This window comes from Eublepharis macularius, chromosome 5 (assembly GCF_028583425.1).
Source record: "Eublepharis macularius isolate TG4126 chromosome 5, MPM_Emac_v1.0, whole genome shotgun sequence".
In the NCBI taxonomy this organism is placed as follows: domain Eukaryota; kingdom Metazoa; phylum Chordata; class Lepidosauria; order Squamata; family Eublepharidae; genus Eublepharis; species Eublepharis macularius.
The window spans coordinates 31,873,284-31,889,971 of record NC_072794.1 but is presented as its reverse complement, the minus strand read 5'-3'; the positions used below and the strand labels follow the sequence as shown (position 1 = coordinate 31,889,971).

The 16,688-nt window shown below is 47.9% G+C and overlaps 1 protein-coding gene across 2 annotated transcripts in view; it reads right to left on the bottom strand.

Moving 5' to 3' along the window:
* Positions 1–16,688, bottom strand: part of SMG7 (SMG7 nonsense mediated mRNA decay factor) — a 77,403-nt gene that overhangs the window by 11,857 nt on the left and 48,858 nt on the right. For both annotated transcript variants that reach the window (XM_054980516.1, XM_054980515.1), the window contains exons 14-17: positions 15,396–15,834; positions 5,425–5,569; positions 4,253–4,644; positions 2,760–3,134 (exon numbers count right to left, since the gene is read on the bottom strand). In XM_054980516.1, coding sequence (XP_054836491.1) covers positions 2,760–3,134; positions 4,253–4,644; positions 5,425–5,569; positions 15,396–15,834 — 1,351 coding nt within the window. The remainder of the gene's footprint in view (positions 1–2,759; positions 3,135–4,252; positions 4,645–5,424; positions 5,570–15,395; positions 15,835–16,688) is intronic.

Sequence of the window (16,688 nt, the reverse complement as noted above, 5' to 3'; positions counted from 1 at the left end):
AAACAAACTATCTTGTATTTTTGTGTTTTAGGAATCACGCTGCTTTATATTATTGTTTGAATTTATGCCCCCCACCCCACCCTACTAGGTAATCCTTAAGGAGAATGTGATTTTTACTACTGCAATGATGATAATCTATTTAAAAAAGACATTTTGTTAACCGCCCAATATTTTAGTCTTGAAAATTACAAACAACACTGGACTGTGTTATATCTGACTCAATCCTGTAAGATAATTTTATCAGCATTCATTTATTCGCATGATCACAAATGGATGCATTATCATAAAATTTCTTCCAACTGTACAGGAGCCAGCTCCCCTACTACCCAACTTCGTTTCTAGCATTTATGTAGACGGCCAACATGATCAGAGATCAAATCTCCCACTGCTTCGTTCCTATTGGCCTTCTCATATCTCCATCGTCTTTTCCATGTGTCTCTCACTGAATAGCATGGCTCCTTACCCAATACCTAAAATCAGTAAAACCTGGGATAAGGTTTGCAAATATCAAGTTAGGAATACTAAAATTTGGACATCGGCACTGATGGAATCTGTGCCACCTTTTCAAAGTGCTCCTAGTAAACTCTCACAGGTGAATCGCAAAGAATAAAATCAGACTTCCCAGCAATTGTGAATATATCATCATACAACATCATTGTAATGGAACAGAGAGATTAATTGCAACAGTATTAATTTAGCTGAAGGCACAACAGGCAGACTTTTATATCTTCCGCTTGCTGGTGGAATTGTAACACTGCTTATCGAGGCTATTTTTAAATGGTTAGTTTCTGGCTACTGCTGGTGCATTCAGAAGTACAAATGATTGGCTTAAATGGAAAGCAACTTCAACAGGATTTGGGTGGACTACTTCTTCTGCAGACAAACGAAGTTACTCTGGTCACTTCCACATGCCTATGCTCACTTAATAAAAGGCAATAAGATCAGCTTTCGAGCAGCTGTCTGCTTTGGGTTCTTGGAGAGTTAAAGTCAAGCCTGTTTTTAAAAACTGAAGCAATCTGGGCATCCCTAAAAGCTGCTGTGAGCACCTAAGTGCAGTCAATTGCCCCCACACTCAAGTCCTCTCAGTAGACGCCCTGTTGGACCAAGGAGACCAAGCATCCTATCAACCCATCCCAAGGGCTGGCAGATTTTAGAGCCCTGCCTCTTTTCACAAGATTTTGGCTTTCCAAACAATACTTACTCCACCACCTTAAGTCAAGGTTAAGGCTCACATAGCTCCTACTTTTTAATTTCTCTGCTCTCCAATTGTGGTTAAAAACCAGTGCTCCCAGAAGAGAGCTGCCTTTAATTTGCCTTACATCACATTAAACGTCTAAGTAACTAGATTTTAGCTAGTGGAGGCTTACTGAGATAGTTTGATACACTCTACATTATAACCTCTCTGTATTTTGGCAAGAATCCTCAAACTGGAACTTCAACTTTTCAGCCCACAGCAGGACAAACGCTCCATCCCACTCCTTACTCAGGTGACTCATCAGGGGCACCATTTCAGCAGCGAAGAGGAAAGATCCTCAGCAAGATTTAGAAGCCCACTGCTGCTTACAGACAACATGCAAACAAGCAGCAGCATCTTAGAATACATACTTTTTAAATACCTTACACTATATCAGGGTCCCAAATGAGGTGCCCATGGATGCCACGAAGCCCACTGACTCCTCTCTTGGTGACCACCAAGTGTTATTAGAAAGTGGGTGTGGCCAGGTGGGACTGTTGCCCAGCAGGGCTTCTGATTGGCCACTTTGGCTGTGCAGATTTTTAAAAAGTTGCTTTGGCAGCAGCTGCAATCACAGCAGAAGGATGTTCACTGTATGACTGAAGGCAAGATGTGTTTATGCCAGAAAATATTTTTAAATACGTTCATTTAGAAAGGCTTGCTCCCTGCTCTTTTGTGGCTGGCTCCACCTCGGGGCAGCCATTCTGTGGTTGCATTTCAGAATTCTAAAGGTGCCCCAGGCTCAAAAAGGTTGGGGGTCCCTGTACTACATATAAGCTTGGGCTGTGCTAAATATTTGGGGTCAGACTTGTTTAATGCCAAAAGGAGCTTCTAGGGAATCCAAAATGTCCTGTGAAAGGCTTTGAAAAGCTTACCCTTTCCAGCCTGTTCACCCACTTACTCATTTGCTTCTTACATCAACTGCTTCAACATCATTTTGTGCTTCTTTCCCATAAGACTGCTTTGTCTTCATGTAATGATCCCAGTCAATTAGAAAACACGCTGTGAATCAGTTCTGTTATTATGACAGTGTGTCACTGAGGGCAAGTGAAGCCTGTTACAGAGGGGAAGGCAAAGTTACCTGTACTGCACTTGCTCTTGGATGAGCAGGAGGGAGAAGTGAATGCATGTCAGGGGCTAAAAACAGGGCTGCCTTCATCCAGAGAACGCAGGTTCTTCTCTACCTGCAGCTCCACTCCCTACACCCTATTAGCAGCCAGCTGGACAAATATTTCAACACTGTTTGCAGCACCCCCTTGCCATCTGCCAAAAGTGGTGACTAATTTTTGATTCTAATAATAGTCAATCCATAGACTGACCCGTTCTATGCACAGAACAGGACAGAAAAACAGATGCACCTAAATATGTCTCAAACAGAAATAGTAACAGAGCCAGGGACGCCCCTTCTACCCTCCCTAACTGGCATCCCTGCAAGAGTCACCACGCACAACTCCATTTATATTTGTTTCAAGCATATATCCTTTCACGTTCTGCCTGCAACTCATCGATTTAGCTGCACGTTTACCTCAAAACTCATCCTAGGCACTGCATCCTGCTCTGGACGGAAGACTCCTTGTTGCCGCTTCCCCCTGCGGTCCATGTTAGTTTGTTGCTGTGCCATCAACATGCGGTTATCAGCCATGCCATAAGAGTCCCAGTAAAATTCTGGCATCTTCACCTCCGAGGGATTCTGGTTATATGGCTCCATGGGGAAAGGCTTCATTTTCTTCTCCAGAGGCTGCTGCTGTTGCATGAGGGGAGGTTGCAAGGATTGTTCAAACAGTTTTAGGGGGTCCTGACTCTGAAGGTAATAGGGCTGCTTCACAGGCATAATCTTCCCCAAAGGGCCTTGGACCTGAGGAGGGTTCCAGAGCTGCTTGGACGCATCTGCCTGGGAATACTAAGCACAGACATTCCCAAATTCAGCACAACAGTTTATGAAGTGACCACCTGGGCCACCTAGAGAGCAATGCGCCAAATGATACCCTCTTTCTGCCAAAAGAAAGACCACAATTGGTCTTGTTGGAATTTACCAGAGAAGTAGACTTGGTAAGATTCCTCACATCTCAGGGTAAAGGACAGGAAGATTCTTTTGCTCCCATCTCCACTGAAGTGTGTACCACATTCACAGTGCGCCTCAACATAAACGGTATGTACTGTTTCAACAACCACGGCCTAACACCGTAACACACCTGGGGCTGGCTTGAGAGTTCTGTGCCTCTAAGAAGACCCAGCTGAATGTTCAATTTGAGGGGAAAGTCCCTGGACCTCAAGATGAGAGAGAAAAGCTGAAAAGTGTCCTAGTAGGCAGAGCCAAAGAAGGATGGACTAACCTTTCAGCATCAGGGCTTATCCATTTTTAATGCAGAAGGATTTCAAGCAGATGCAGTCTTGTCTCGTCAGTGCTGCAGGAGTCTGACAAGCTGCACTGACTCCAAATCCTTCATTAAGAGCCCGGGGGTTAAAAAGACTGGCCACCCCAGCTTTCGGGAAAGCTAGCAAATTTAAAATGTTGTACGCAGTCTCAGTTGCTGTACAAGTACTATGTAAGCCCCCTAAAGAGGCCTTTGCACTGCTCCCCCTCTGCATGCCCACGCCTTTAAATATTTATACCACAGTCTTCTCCCTTTATGGGGACCCTAAGCAGCTTGCAACATTGTTTCCCCTTCCTCCATCTTATTCTCCCCCTGTAGGAGTGTGACTGGCTCAAGGTCACCCAGCAAGCTTCCATGGCAGTGTGGGGATCAAAAGCTGGGTGTCCCAGATGCTAGTCTGACATTCCAACCACCACATTGGCATCATCCTTAGTCTTCTCTTAACTCTCACCCCTTCCTTGTACATTTCCTTGTACGTTAGAGTCTGCAATATACGGCAGTAAGAGTTAACCTAGATTTGTTCAGAGAACTTCCCGGACCCAAAATTGAACTTGCATTTCACAGTACTGTAGTCTATAGTCTTGAGATCTGACTGTCCCAACAGCTTCTTGAAGAATGTTGCCATTTCTACCCAATGCCTCACCTGCTGGAATCCAGAGTGGTGTGGAGGGCTCTTCCCTAAGGCCTGCACAGCTTTTGTAGGAGACTGTTGCTGCTGCTGCTGCTGGGCCAGAGCCTGAACCTGTAATTGGCTTGCAGACTGCGCAGTTGCCTGAGCTGGTAAGGATGAGAGGGACTGCTGTGAAGGGGAGGGCGTCTGCTGAGGTCCCTGGTTCATCGGGCCTGGTCCAGAGGGCCGCTGCTGGCTGTAAGGAATGTGGGATTGCTTCCCAGCTTGCACCTGGTTTCCTGCAGGCGAGTGAGCTGACGGCTGAAGAAAGGTTCCTGGGACAGAAACGCCACTTGGGAAAGTGTACCCCGAGCTCATAGAAAAAGCCACAGGAGGGGGAATAACGTATGCTGGAGGCGGGAAGCCTGCGAAGACAAAACACGCAGCGGAAAAAAGGCCTGCTTTTAAAAACAGGAATTTACTTTCTATGAAGCAGTTCCAGTTGTACTTTTAAGACTGGTACAGCTGTACTTTAATCATTAACTTTCTCTAATAAATTAAAGATGTTTGGAAACCTTTTATGGATGCTTACGTATAGATGTCTCACTACTGTTATTGTATGTTTATTTCTATTGTGTATGAGGCTTATTTTATTTTTTTACTTTTTATTTTATTTTCAAATAAAATAAAAACTGTTGAAGGCTTTCACGGCCGGAGAACAATGGTTGTTGTGGATTTTCCAGGCTGTATTGCCGTGGTCTTGGCATTGTAGTTCCTGACGTTTCGCCAGCAGCTGTGACTGGCATCTTCAGAGGTGTAGCACCGAAAGACAGGGATCTCTCAGTGTCAAACCGTGTCAAAAGTTTGACACTGAGAGATCCCTGTCTTTCGGTGCTACACCTCTGAAGATGCCAGTCACAGCTGCTGGCGAAACGTCAGGAACTACAATGCCAAGACCACGGCAATACAGCCTGGAAAATCCACAACAACCAAAATAAAAACTATTTTAGATTGTCACTATACAAGCACTACAGAAATTGATACCACATGTCTGATAATAAAAAATAAAATGTACCATGTAAAGTTCACCCACTTATATTCATGAGTCATGGAGCACGAATATTGTATTTTCTTCCTATCCAGCTATGCCAAAGGCATTGGAAGACAAAGCCAAACAGAGAAGGATACATGCTTTTGTCTTTTACCTGGCCGGCTGGGAAGTGGGGGGAAAGCGCCCGGGTGATGGATGGGGATGAACTGGGAGTTGCTGGCCTGGTTTGGAGACTGAGTTACTGGAGTTTTCCTGGCTTCAGACACCGGAGTCTTCCTCAGCTCTGTCTGTGATTTCACCTGGAAGATACACAATTCAGTTATTGAGTTCTGCCTATATTTCTTCATATTTTTTTCCTTAAACTAAAGTTTGCTTGCTATGTATTGGTTCTTGCTAGTGATTTTGGTTCCCCTTCTCCACTAATATGAAAAACCTGAGATTAAGTTCAGTTAAAAAAAACAGTTAAAATGAGCATTTCCTAAGTGCTTATCTACTCCAAGTTTATCTGTGCATTACATGCATTTTAGATATAAATGTCATGCAAGACAAACAGGGTTTCTCACCTGTAACTGCTGATCGTCGAGTCTCTTCTGTGCAGACACACATTGGGACTGCGCAGGCGCAGGCCAGCCGCGGAGAAGATTCTTTTAGCTTCTAGAATTGTGACGGGGACGTTCGGGCCCACCGCGCATGCGCACCGGTGTTCCCGCCAATTTTGAAAGTACAAGTACCCGAACGTCCCCGGCATTCCCTCAGTTCACCTGAGCCGCTGGAGAAACAATTGAGCAAACCAAGCACTCACAGCGGGGCAGGTGGGAGGGAATGTGTGTCTGCACAGAAGAGACTCGACGATCAACAGTTACAGGTGAGAAACCCTGTTTATCGTCGTCGTCCTTCTGTGCAGCCCCACATTGGGAGAATAGCTAGCATCTCACCAATGGGGGCGGGTGTGAGTGTCTAGGTGAACAAAGAATGCAGAACAGCCGTGCCAACAGCGGATTCACGGCGTGCATTTACGTCTATAGAATAATGTTTGATGAAAGTGTCAGCGGTAGACCACGTTGCAGCTTGGCAGACGTCCTGGAGCGGCACTCCTCGCAGGAAGGCAGCAGAGGCAGCTTGTGCTCGAGTAAAATGAGCAGTAATCAACAACGGGCACCGGACTCCAGCTTGCTGATAACAAAGTTTAATCGCAGACACAATCCAGTGAGAGATAGACTGGGCAGAATCTGGTGAGCCCTTGCGAGGGCCAGAGTAACACAAAAACAGGGCAGGAGATTTCCTGAAGCATTTGGTGCGATGTAAATAAAACAATAAAGCACGTTTCACATCCAATGTGTGTAGAGTACGTTCCTCTGGGGAAGAGGGTGTAGGAAAAAAGGAAGGGAGGACCACCTTCTGTCGCAGGTGAAATTTGGAAACCACCTTGGGCAGGAACTGCATACTAGTGTGGAGCATGACCGTACCGGGGAAGAACTGCAGGAAGGGGGGGTCACACCTCAGAGCAGACAACTCCCCTACCCGCCTGGAGGAAGTGACCGCTACCAAAAAGGCCACCTTCTGCGTGAGCAGAGGCAAGGGACAGGTAGACAGGGGCTCAAAAGGGGAGAGCATCAAACGAGAGAGCACCAGGGTCAGGCTCCATTGAGGAATAGGATGGGCCCTAGGAGGAAAGGACTTCAATAGGCCCTTCAGGAACTGTTTGGACAGCCAATGTGCAAACACAGTCTTCCCATCAATCTGCTCATGGAAGGCAGAGATAGCAGCCATATGCACTTTAACACTGGAGAACGCCAGACCTTGGGAGCACAGGTCCAGGAGGTAGTCCAGAATGACAGGTAGCGGTCAAGTGAAAGGAGAAACCCCTTTGGGGGCTAACCACCTGGAGAAACGTGACCACTTCCTCTGGTAGGACAACCTGGTAGACGGTTTTCGGGCATTCAAGATCACATTAAGCACCCTAGTAGAGAGGCCTACGCCGGGGTGCAGAGGAGCCAGGCAGTCAGATTTAGCACTGCCACATCGTGATGCCACACCCCGTCCCTGACTAGCAGGTCTGGGGCGTGTGGCAGCGGGAGACATCGCCCCTGCGACAGGGCGAGTAAAAGGGGGAACCAGTCCTGGCGAGGCCACCGAGGGGCAATCAGGATACAATGGGTCCGGAAGGCTCTGATCCTGGAGAGGACCTTGTGAAGGAGCGGGAAGGGCGGGAAGGCATAAAAGAGCCCTGGAGACCAGGGTATCTGGAAGGCATCCCCCAGGGAGCGATGGCCAATCCCGGCCCGGGAGCAGAACAGGGGAGCCTGTGTGTTGTGGGACGTGGCGAAGAGGTCGACGAGCGGGGTGCCCCACATGCGGAAAACCATGTGGAGGTAAGCCCTGTTGAGGGACCACTCGTGTTGGGGCAAAAACACCCTGCTCAGCGTGTCTGCTGCTGTGTTGATCTCCCCAGCAATATGAACGGCCTTGGGCAGGACGTTGTTGGTAATGGCCCAGTTCCAGAGCGTAGTCGCTTCCCTGCAGAGCTTGAGCGAGACCGTTCCTCCCTGCTTGTTGAGATAGTAACAGGCCGTGGTATTGTCCGACAGGACCTGCACCCTCTTGTTCCGAATGACATCTGCAAAAGAAGCAAGGGAGTAACGGATCGCTCTAAGCTCTAAGAGGTTAATGTGCATGTTCACCTCAAGGGAGGACCAAACACCTTGAGCAGACAGTCGTCCACAACGCCCTCCCCAGCCTAGATTGGAAGCGTCCGTAAAGACGGTGACCTCCGGCAGGAAGGGACCAAAAGGACAACCCTTGGACAAATTCTCAGGGACAGTCCACCACAGCAAGGACCGCTGTATCACCCTCGGGATGGAAAACCCACGATGTTGACTCATAGTGAGGGGGTTGAAAACCCGAACAAACCAGTTTTGCAGAGGCCTCATGTGCAGGCGTGCAAAAAATACCACCCCTGTGGAGGAGGCCATGAGGCCCAACAACGTTTCAATCAGGAGGGCAGTTTGGAACCGGTTATGCACGAAGTGGCGGGCCAGGGAGGACAGCCTGTGCAAGCGGTCCGGGGGTAGATAAGCCCGACCCAGCAGAGAGTCGAAGTGGACCCCGATGAACCTAATGCTCGTACCTGGGGACAAAACAGACTTCCCCAAGTTAACAACTAGCCCCAGTCCGTCTAGCACGGACAAGGTGAGGGCAACAGAGTCTCGGAGGGAGTCAGCGGAGGGACCCACCAGGAGCCAGTCATCCAAATACGGGTAAACAAAACAGCCATTAGACTGTAAATGAGCCACCACGGTGGCCATACATTTTGTGAACACCCTGGGCGCCGAGGCCAGGCCAAAAGGCAAGGCCGTGTATTCATAAACGGCGCCACCACAGGCAAAACGGAGATATTTCCTGTGGCCCTCAAAGATGGAAACGTGGAAGTAGGCGTCTTTGAGATCTAAAATGGCCATCCAGACGCCTGACTCCAAGAGTTCCAAGACCCGTGACAGGGTAAGCATCCTAAACTTTTCCACCTTCAAGTAGGTATTAAGGGCCCGAAGGTCCAAAATGGGTCGAGACCCCCCATCTTTCTTATCCACAAGAAAATATCTCGAGTAAAACCCCCAAGGGGAAGTAGAGACATCGACCACCCGGACAGCACCTTTGTTAACCAGCTCCAAAACATTATTTTGTAAAACAACATTACAACAAGAAGCACAACGAGGGGGGTGCGAAAGAGGGGGTGCAGTGGTGAACGATAACTTATAACCACAGGCCACAATAGAGAGGACCCAGGTATCAGTAGTAATGAGTTGCCAACGGGGCAAGAAAGGCCGTAGCCTGTCCAAGAACAAGATATCAACAGCGTCCTTGGAGGCCAACTGGGAAGCGTCCTGGCGTAGTCAGAAGACCGAGGGCTTCTGTGCCGAAGTCGAGGGCTTGGGCGAGGGAGGCTGCTGGCGCCCCTTGGACCGGCCGGAGCGTCTCGAAGAATGGCGCTGCTGGCCAGAGTAGGAACGGTGGCCATAGGATTGGCCCGAGAAGAACCTTCCTTGGCGCTGTTGGAACTGCTGGTAGGGGGACTGATAGGACCGGAACTTGCCGTACCGATACCTCGGACCCGACTGCGGAACCGAAGGCGCAACCCCGAGGGACTTGGCCGTCTGCTGGTTCTTCTTCATGAGAGAAAGGGACTCATCCGTTTTCTCCGAGAAGAGCTGGGGACCCTCAAACGGGAAATCCTCGACCTTGGCCTTCTTCTCGGGGGGCAGGGCTGTAGATCGAAGCCAGGCGTGCCGACGCAAGAGCACTGAGGATGCCATTGCACGTGCAGCAGAGTCGGCGGCGTCCTTGCCAGCTGTCATCTGTTGTTTCGACAACCGGAAAGCCTCAGCCTGGAGAGCCTTGACCAAGTTACGGCGATCGTCGGGAAGGTCAGAGAGGTAGGAGGATAGTCGCTTCCACAAGAAGAGATTGTAGGAGCCCATTATCACTTGGAAATTGGCGATACGGAACCCCAGGGAAGCCGAAGAATACACCTTCCAACCAATGCCATCTAGCTTTCTGCCCTCTCGATCCGACGGAGCCGAGGAGGAACCGCGTCAGAACCGAGCTTGACCCTCCTCGGCCACGATGGAAGAGGGTTTCGGATGGGTGAAGAGGTAAGGGCAATCCTCCTGTTTGAGCCGATAATATTTCTCGACCTTCTTGGCCGTAGGCGGCACGGAAGCAGGGGTCTGCCAGAGCGCGAGGGCATTGTCGACGAGATCCTCAACAGGGGGGAACGAGGCAGGAGACCCAGAGTACAACGGCTCCAGCAGCTTGCTCTTGGGTTTTGAGGTTGAGGAGGCGACATCAAGCTCCAGTACTGCGGCCATCCGGACCAGCTGCTCCGTGAATACTCTGTAGTCGTCATTAGGGGACGACGAACGGAGCTCCCCCACAGCATCATCAGGGGAAGGGTCGGAGGCCACGTCCGAGGAGTACTCTGACGGAGACGCCAGGCCCTCTTCATCCTCGGAGTCGGAGAAAGCCGCCGGGGTCTGTGTCAGAACCGAAGGGCGTTCCGCCGGAACCGAGGTACAAGGCTCGGGAGCCGAAAGATGGCGATGCGGCCGAGCGGCAGGCGGAGCAAGAGGCAGAGTCGACGGTGCCGGAACCGAGGTCAAGGGCGCCGATGGGCCAGGCAGGAAGGGGGCGGACTGCTGGATCCAAGCCACGAAATCTTGCCAGGAAGCCACGTTCCCAAAGCCCGGGACAGGCTGCCAAGGAGGTAGAGCAGCGGGCACCGGAACGGATCGGTGAAACGGCGCCGGAACCGACAAGACTGGCTGCGACGGAACGGAGACCTCCGACGGGACCGGAGCGGATGGCAGGGAGCGTTCAAACTCGTGGAACGGTTCCGAAAAACAAGGGAACGATTCATAGTCGTCTGGAACCACCGGAGGAGGCGTACGAGGAGGCGACGGGGTGTGCAGGAGACTCCTGACGTCCTCAGCAGGAGGGGCCGATCTGGGAGGCGAACCAGCCAATGAAGTCGGGGCCGGCGATAAAGCACGGCTCTTGGATTTCGACCTGGCCTTTGCCTTTTTTGGCGGGGGCTCCGAAGAAGCCTCAGTGGCCAAAGGTTTCGAAGAAGGCTTCGAAGAAGCGCGTTTCTTCGCCTTCCGGCTGGATGAAGCACTCACGGAACCGGAGGCAGTCGAGCCCTCCGGAACGGGCGGCCCCGTCGGATCCGAGGGGAGCGGTTCCGGCGACTTACGTGGAGCCGGCGAGGGAGCGACAGAGCTGGGCCTGCTCCCGGACGATCCAGATGGCTTAGGCGGCAGAAGGTTGGCGTCCCAAAGGAAGGCTCGGAGCCTGGCCTTGCGGTCGTTCCGCGCCTTCGGGGTGAAGGCCATGCAGAACTTACAGCGCTCCACGACGTGCCCCTCGCCCAAACAGATACGGCACAGGTCATGACCGTCTGAGTGGGTCATTTTAGTGCCACACTGCTGGCATTTTTTAAACAAAGATGATTGGGACATGGTGAAGGTGTTTCCCACAGATGGACGAGGAAACACTAACTTACAAGAGAAAAAACTCTGAAGAAACGAGCGGCAGCTAAAGAACCTTTTCGAACGGCGGCGAAAAAGGAACTGAGGGAATGCCGGGGACGTTCGGGTACTTGTACTTTCAAAATTGGCGGGAACACCGGCGCGCATGCGCGGTGGGCCCGAACGTCCCCGTCACAATTCTAGAAGCTAAAAGAATCTTCTCCGTGGCTGGCCTGCGCCTGCGCAGTCCCAATGTGGGGCTGCACAGAAGGACGACGACGATCTATACAAGATTTTATTATCTTGCTCCTTCCTCTCCACCACACACTAGCATAGTTCAATTACTCTTAAAAATGTATGTTCCCTTCCAGAATACATATGGTCATTGTTTCTGCATAACAAGGAGAAGTTCTGAGCAATGTTGCATAGTAATTTCAAAACTAGAGGACATACAAGTGAATTTAAATGTTGTCACTGAATGTACAAGAGCAACATTAAAATACAAACCTAGTCAGATATAGTGATTAACAGGGTATTCTTAAAAACTACTCATTTTCAAACATTCATCTGCTGGATTTTTATTCTTTCTAGTCCAAGACCAAACAATAATGCTAGGAACAGTTGAAGGCAATAGGAAAAGAGGAAGCCCCAATATGAGAGGGGTTGACTCAATAAAGGAAGCCACAGCTTTCAGTTTGCAACACCGGAGCATGGATGTCAATGATAGGAAATGTTGGAAGCAGAGGATTGCTATAAGTCAGAAGCAACATGACAGTGCATAACACACACTAGTCAAAGATGTACATCTTTATATAAGAGAAGAAAGCAGGATTGCACAGTGTTCTCAGCCCTTTCTGGCTTGGCACTACCAGTAATTTTTGTATGCGGAAAGGATTTCTTCCCATGGAAAGCAACTTTGTTGCCTCATCCCTCCCGGCGCATCCCCAAATGTTTCCCCTGAAGGAGAGTAGACCCTTGCCGCAGGAAAAGCAAGAGGGGCAACTGTGGGGGGAGATAAGTGGGGGGGGTGAAACCCATACATCAATCCTCTGTTGGATCCTGTGTTACTAGACACTAAATGCAGCAATGGATTGTTTTACTCACCAGGAATGCTTTGCAATGTCAGGAATTTTTTAATTTTTTTGTTTTAATATCTGCCTTGGGGAGCCTGAGTTGGGTGGAAAGGCTTTTTAAAATAAATGTTAATAAATGTTTAAATAATAAAATAAAACCTAATCATATATAATAAGCATTTGCATAACACCTGCATGCAATGGCTCAAATTACACAATCACTACATTAAAAAAAATACTATCGTTTGGACTTTCTACTTCTAGGAACCTTCCACCCACTCCAAAGAAAGCAAGTTAAAAAACTGATTCTCTATTTGCAAATATCTGATCAGGCCACACTAGTCCATGCTTCAATAACCTCAAAGCTAGATTACTATAAATGACTACCTTGAAGACAATCCAGAAACTGCATCTGGTGCAAACTGCAGGAGCTCATCTGTGAGCTAGCTGATAGGACCATGTTACTCCTATTCTGAGGTCCTTTCACTGGCTGTCACTTGGTTTCCAGGTTCAGTCCAAGATGTTAGTGTTCATTTTTAGAGCCTGTCATGACTTGGGGTCCACATACTTGTAGGACAGTCTCTTCCTGTGTGTTCCTGTCTGGCAAGCAGTGATCTTCCCAACAAGGTATATTATCAGTTTCTCCCACTTCTGTCTAAGGCACTCTGTGCCACGGTCCAGGCACAGGCTTTTTCAGTGTGTGCCCCATGCCTTTGGAGCAGTCTCCCAAGTGAGTTGTGACGCTTCTATCTACTTGGCTTTCCAGCAAGGCTGGAAAACAGAGCTGTTCCAGAGAGCTTTTGAGGAAGACTGAGAATGGGCACAGAGAGATTGCTCTCTTGGTTGGGGCACAGGTTGTTTTTAATGTGTTTTATTAAACTTTTTATATTGTTTTTACATTGCTGTTACCCACCTTGGGCCCTGGGACAACAGGGGAAAAGACTGGCATATAAATAGTTCAAATAAATAAAACAAATATGCCCAGTAGACCCAAAGGCAGGACAAGTGTGTCCACCAGGTGGGTGTGAGCCTGCTTCTTCCCCACCACTCTCAGCACAGCCTCTACAGACACAGGCTCATTTGAATCGTGGGCCTTAATGAAATTACTGCCTGATCTGAGTTGCACTCCTGTTTCCCTTACCACAGATTACAGCCTCAAAGCGGCTTCAAATACGACGGATTTCTCACACTGAGGTCAAAGAAAATCTTTAATACAGCATTTCTGTAAGTTGCTTAGCCAACAAATGGCAGAATTAAGCAACTGAGTAGGAGAATTTGGAGATTAGGAGAGGGAATCATCCAAGCTTCTTAGCTAGAGATTACTTAAAACAGTACAATACAAGAGGAACACTAAATGAGTTAAAATTAATGCTAAATTTCTGTCAATCTACATACCTGGCTATAAATATTCCATCCCTTGAGAATATAGATATACTGCATTTTTAAGATGAAAATACCTCTGGATTACAGTTCTTTTGTCCCTTGCTTCAAGTGGTGGCCTATAGCGGAAGTCCCTTCAAGTTGTGCTGGTCACACCCAGGAATGGTTAAGGTGCAAACTTTACCCTTTGAAAAATTCTGTAACAATGGAAGAGGGCCTGACAATAGCCTCGCTGCATCAAAAGCAATGAATATATTCTGTAAACTACATCCTGAGAGCTGGCAAGAAAGAAATCAACTGATACACCTTGCAGGTGAGACTAAGGGTCAAAGGATGGTGAAGTTAAAACTCATGCTGGGATATTTTCACTTCCTCAGTACAACAAAAAGGTGTCTCTTGAATTAGGGCTCATGCGAATAGCCAACTGTGAAGAAACTCTGGCTACTGTGAAAATGGGTGTGAGTAATTGTTCTGGAAAAATCCTCAGGTGGGATCTGCCAATTGTACAGCAGCAAAGCATGAAGCTGTTTTGTATTTCAGAAACTTGTCATGACTCTCTCTACACCAGCTCTATTTCTAATTCTTCCGATTCAGACATTTCACTGCCTGGTGGCATCTTTTTCCTACTCACCTCAAGTGAGTAGAAAAATAGCTTTTTAAAAGCCTACTTAATTCTTGTACATCTACTTCAATCTTTCCTTGAAAAAACAGTCTGAACAAAAATGTAAGCATATTTTAAAGAGACAATCTACTCTTTGCCCTCCCTACTACCTCAAAACAGTAGCGTCAGACTAAGTTTGCTGAAACTGAAAAATCTGACTTACTTGGTTTCACTGTCAGGAAACTGATAATGCCCAAATTCAACAGCCATTAAGAATGCTAGGGTGAATGTTTTTGGAAAGCAGGACTGATGGACTAACTCTTGATCAGCTTTCATCATCAACAAAGCACCAAGAGAACTTTAAGACCCAAGCTGCCAAAAAGATCATCTGGGGTGGGGGCAGGGAGGACAGAGCTTCTGAAAAATGTCAACACAATGCCACCAAATGATGGAAGCTCTTAAAAAGGGGGGGGGGAGGGAAACAGCCGCTGGGGTAATCAAACTATTCATTTAAATGAAGGATCATGTATAAAGAACTCTCTATATGTCTGCAGTGGCTACTGGTTCCAACACCAATTAAAGGCACTCACAGCAGATGAGCTTCCTGTATCCACCTTTTCTCACTTAGTCTTTAAAAAAAAAAAGAGGAGAAGAAGAGGTGCTGTGGGTTTACTTGGTTTCCTTTACACATCCCCTTTCCAAATCGTCAATACCAGCGAGGCAAAAGAAAGACCAGTTTATTTCTGTGTCCTTCTGGCAAGAAATATGAGCTGCTGTTGTAAGAAGGCAATGATTCTCTCCTTGCATGAAGTGCTGGAGAAAGTAAGGGCTGTAAAATGATCCAACCTCAGGTGTGTGTCATAGCTGTCAGAACTGCTGGTCAGGTTAGAGGTACTGGACTGGTTCACAGATCAAACAGAGACCAACTATACTGAATACACTGAATATTTAAAAAATTCCATGGACTTTGCATACAAAAACCAACTCAAGAGGCTGCATCAAGAACTTCCCAGGAAATATCTCTTCAACCCAAATCACAAAGCCCTACCTGCACCGCCACGTTCTGCTTCCCTGCTTCCTGCATCTTTTCCATGCCACATTTCTTGGTCTCGTTCTTCCTCTTGTTGTTGTTGTCTTTCTTTCCATCATTTTTATTGGCTGTTACTCCTTTGCTATAATCCCTTCTTTCCCTACTCACTTCCTTTGTTAGGTAGCCTCGGCCTGGCTCTCGGTTTACCTCTCGCGGTTTAATGTTCTCTTTGAATGTCACCATTGGCTTATCTCCTGTATCACAGCTGCTGCTTAGGTTTCGACCTGTCGACAGCACTGACTTCAGTCCCGGACTCCCATCTGCAAACTGTGGCTCTGTAAGGGATGCTTCCTGCAGCACAAGACTCTGTTTGGCTTCGCTATGCTCATCAAGTAGTAACTCGGGGATCTCTGTCAAAAATAGGAGTTTCCCAACCTCATTTTCACACTGGATCAGCCTTCAATGGAAAAAACAAAACAAAAAAAGGTATTGATGGTATATAAGTAGTCTCATTCAGTGGCCACAAGTTACACACGAAACCAAACGCAAAATAAGTAAAACTTCCAGACATCAGAACCAGCTCCTGCGAAGCTGATGGTAAAACAGAGGAGGCAAGATGAAGGCAGTCTCTGCGGCAAGCAGCAAAAGGTATCCTTGTTCCTTAGAGCAGTCAGTGAACTAACTTGCAGTTTCCCAGTTCGTAACAGAGGAAGACAAAGGCAAGGAGTTTAGGACGCATCTTATGAAAAGATTCATTTAGCAAATTGGGGCAACTGCCCAATGACATTTAATGTAACAACAAATGTCAAATAACCAATAGGTACCAAGCGTAAAAATGTTTCTAAGAGTGTACATGAAATGGCAGGGGAGGCTCGGGGGGAAACTTTTAATGGAAATAAAAGCTGGAAACTGAGTAATAAACTGTCGAAGGCTTTCACGGCCGGAGAACGATGGTTGTTGGGGGTTTTCCGGGCTGTATTGCCGTGGTCTTGGCATTGTAGTTCCTGACGTTTCGCCAGCAGCTGTGGCTGGCATCTTCAGAGGTGTAGCACCAAAAGACAGAGAGGTGTCTTTTGGTGCTACACCTCTGAAGATGCCAGCCACAGCTGCTGGCGAAACGTCAGGAACTACAATGCCAAGACCACGGCAATACAGCCCGGAAAACCCCCAACAACCATGAGTAATAAACTGGTAATGAGGTTATTTTATGTGATAAAAAGTCTATAAAGACCACTCTTAGCATGTACATATGAGGGGGGGGAGTTAAAGGCGACTATTCATTTGGGTTTTTATAAAAATTCTAGAACTATC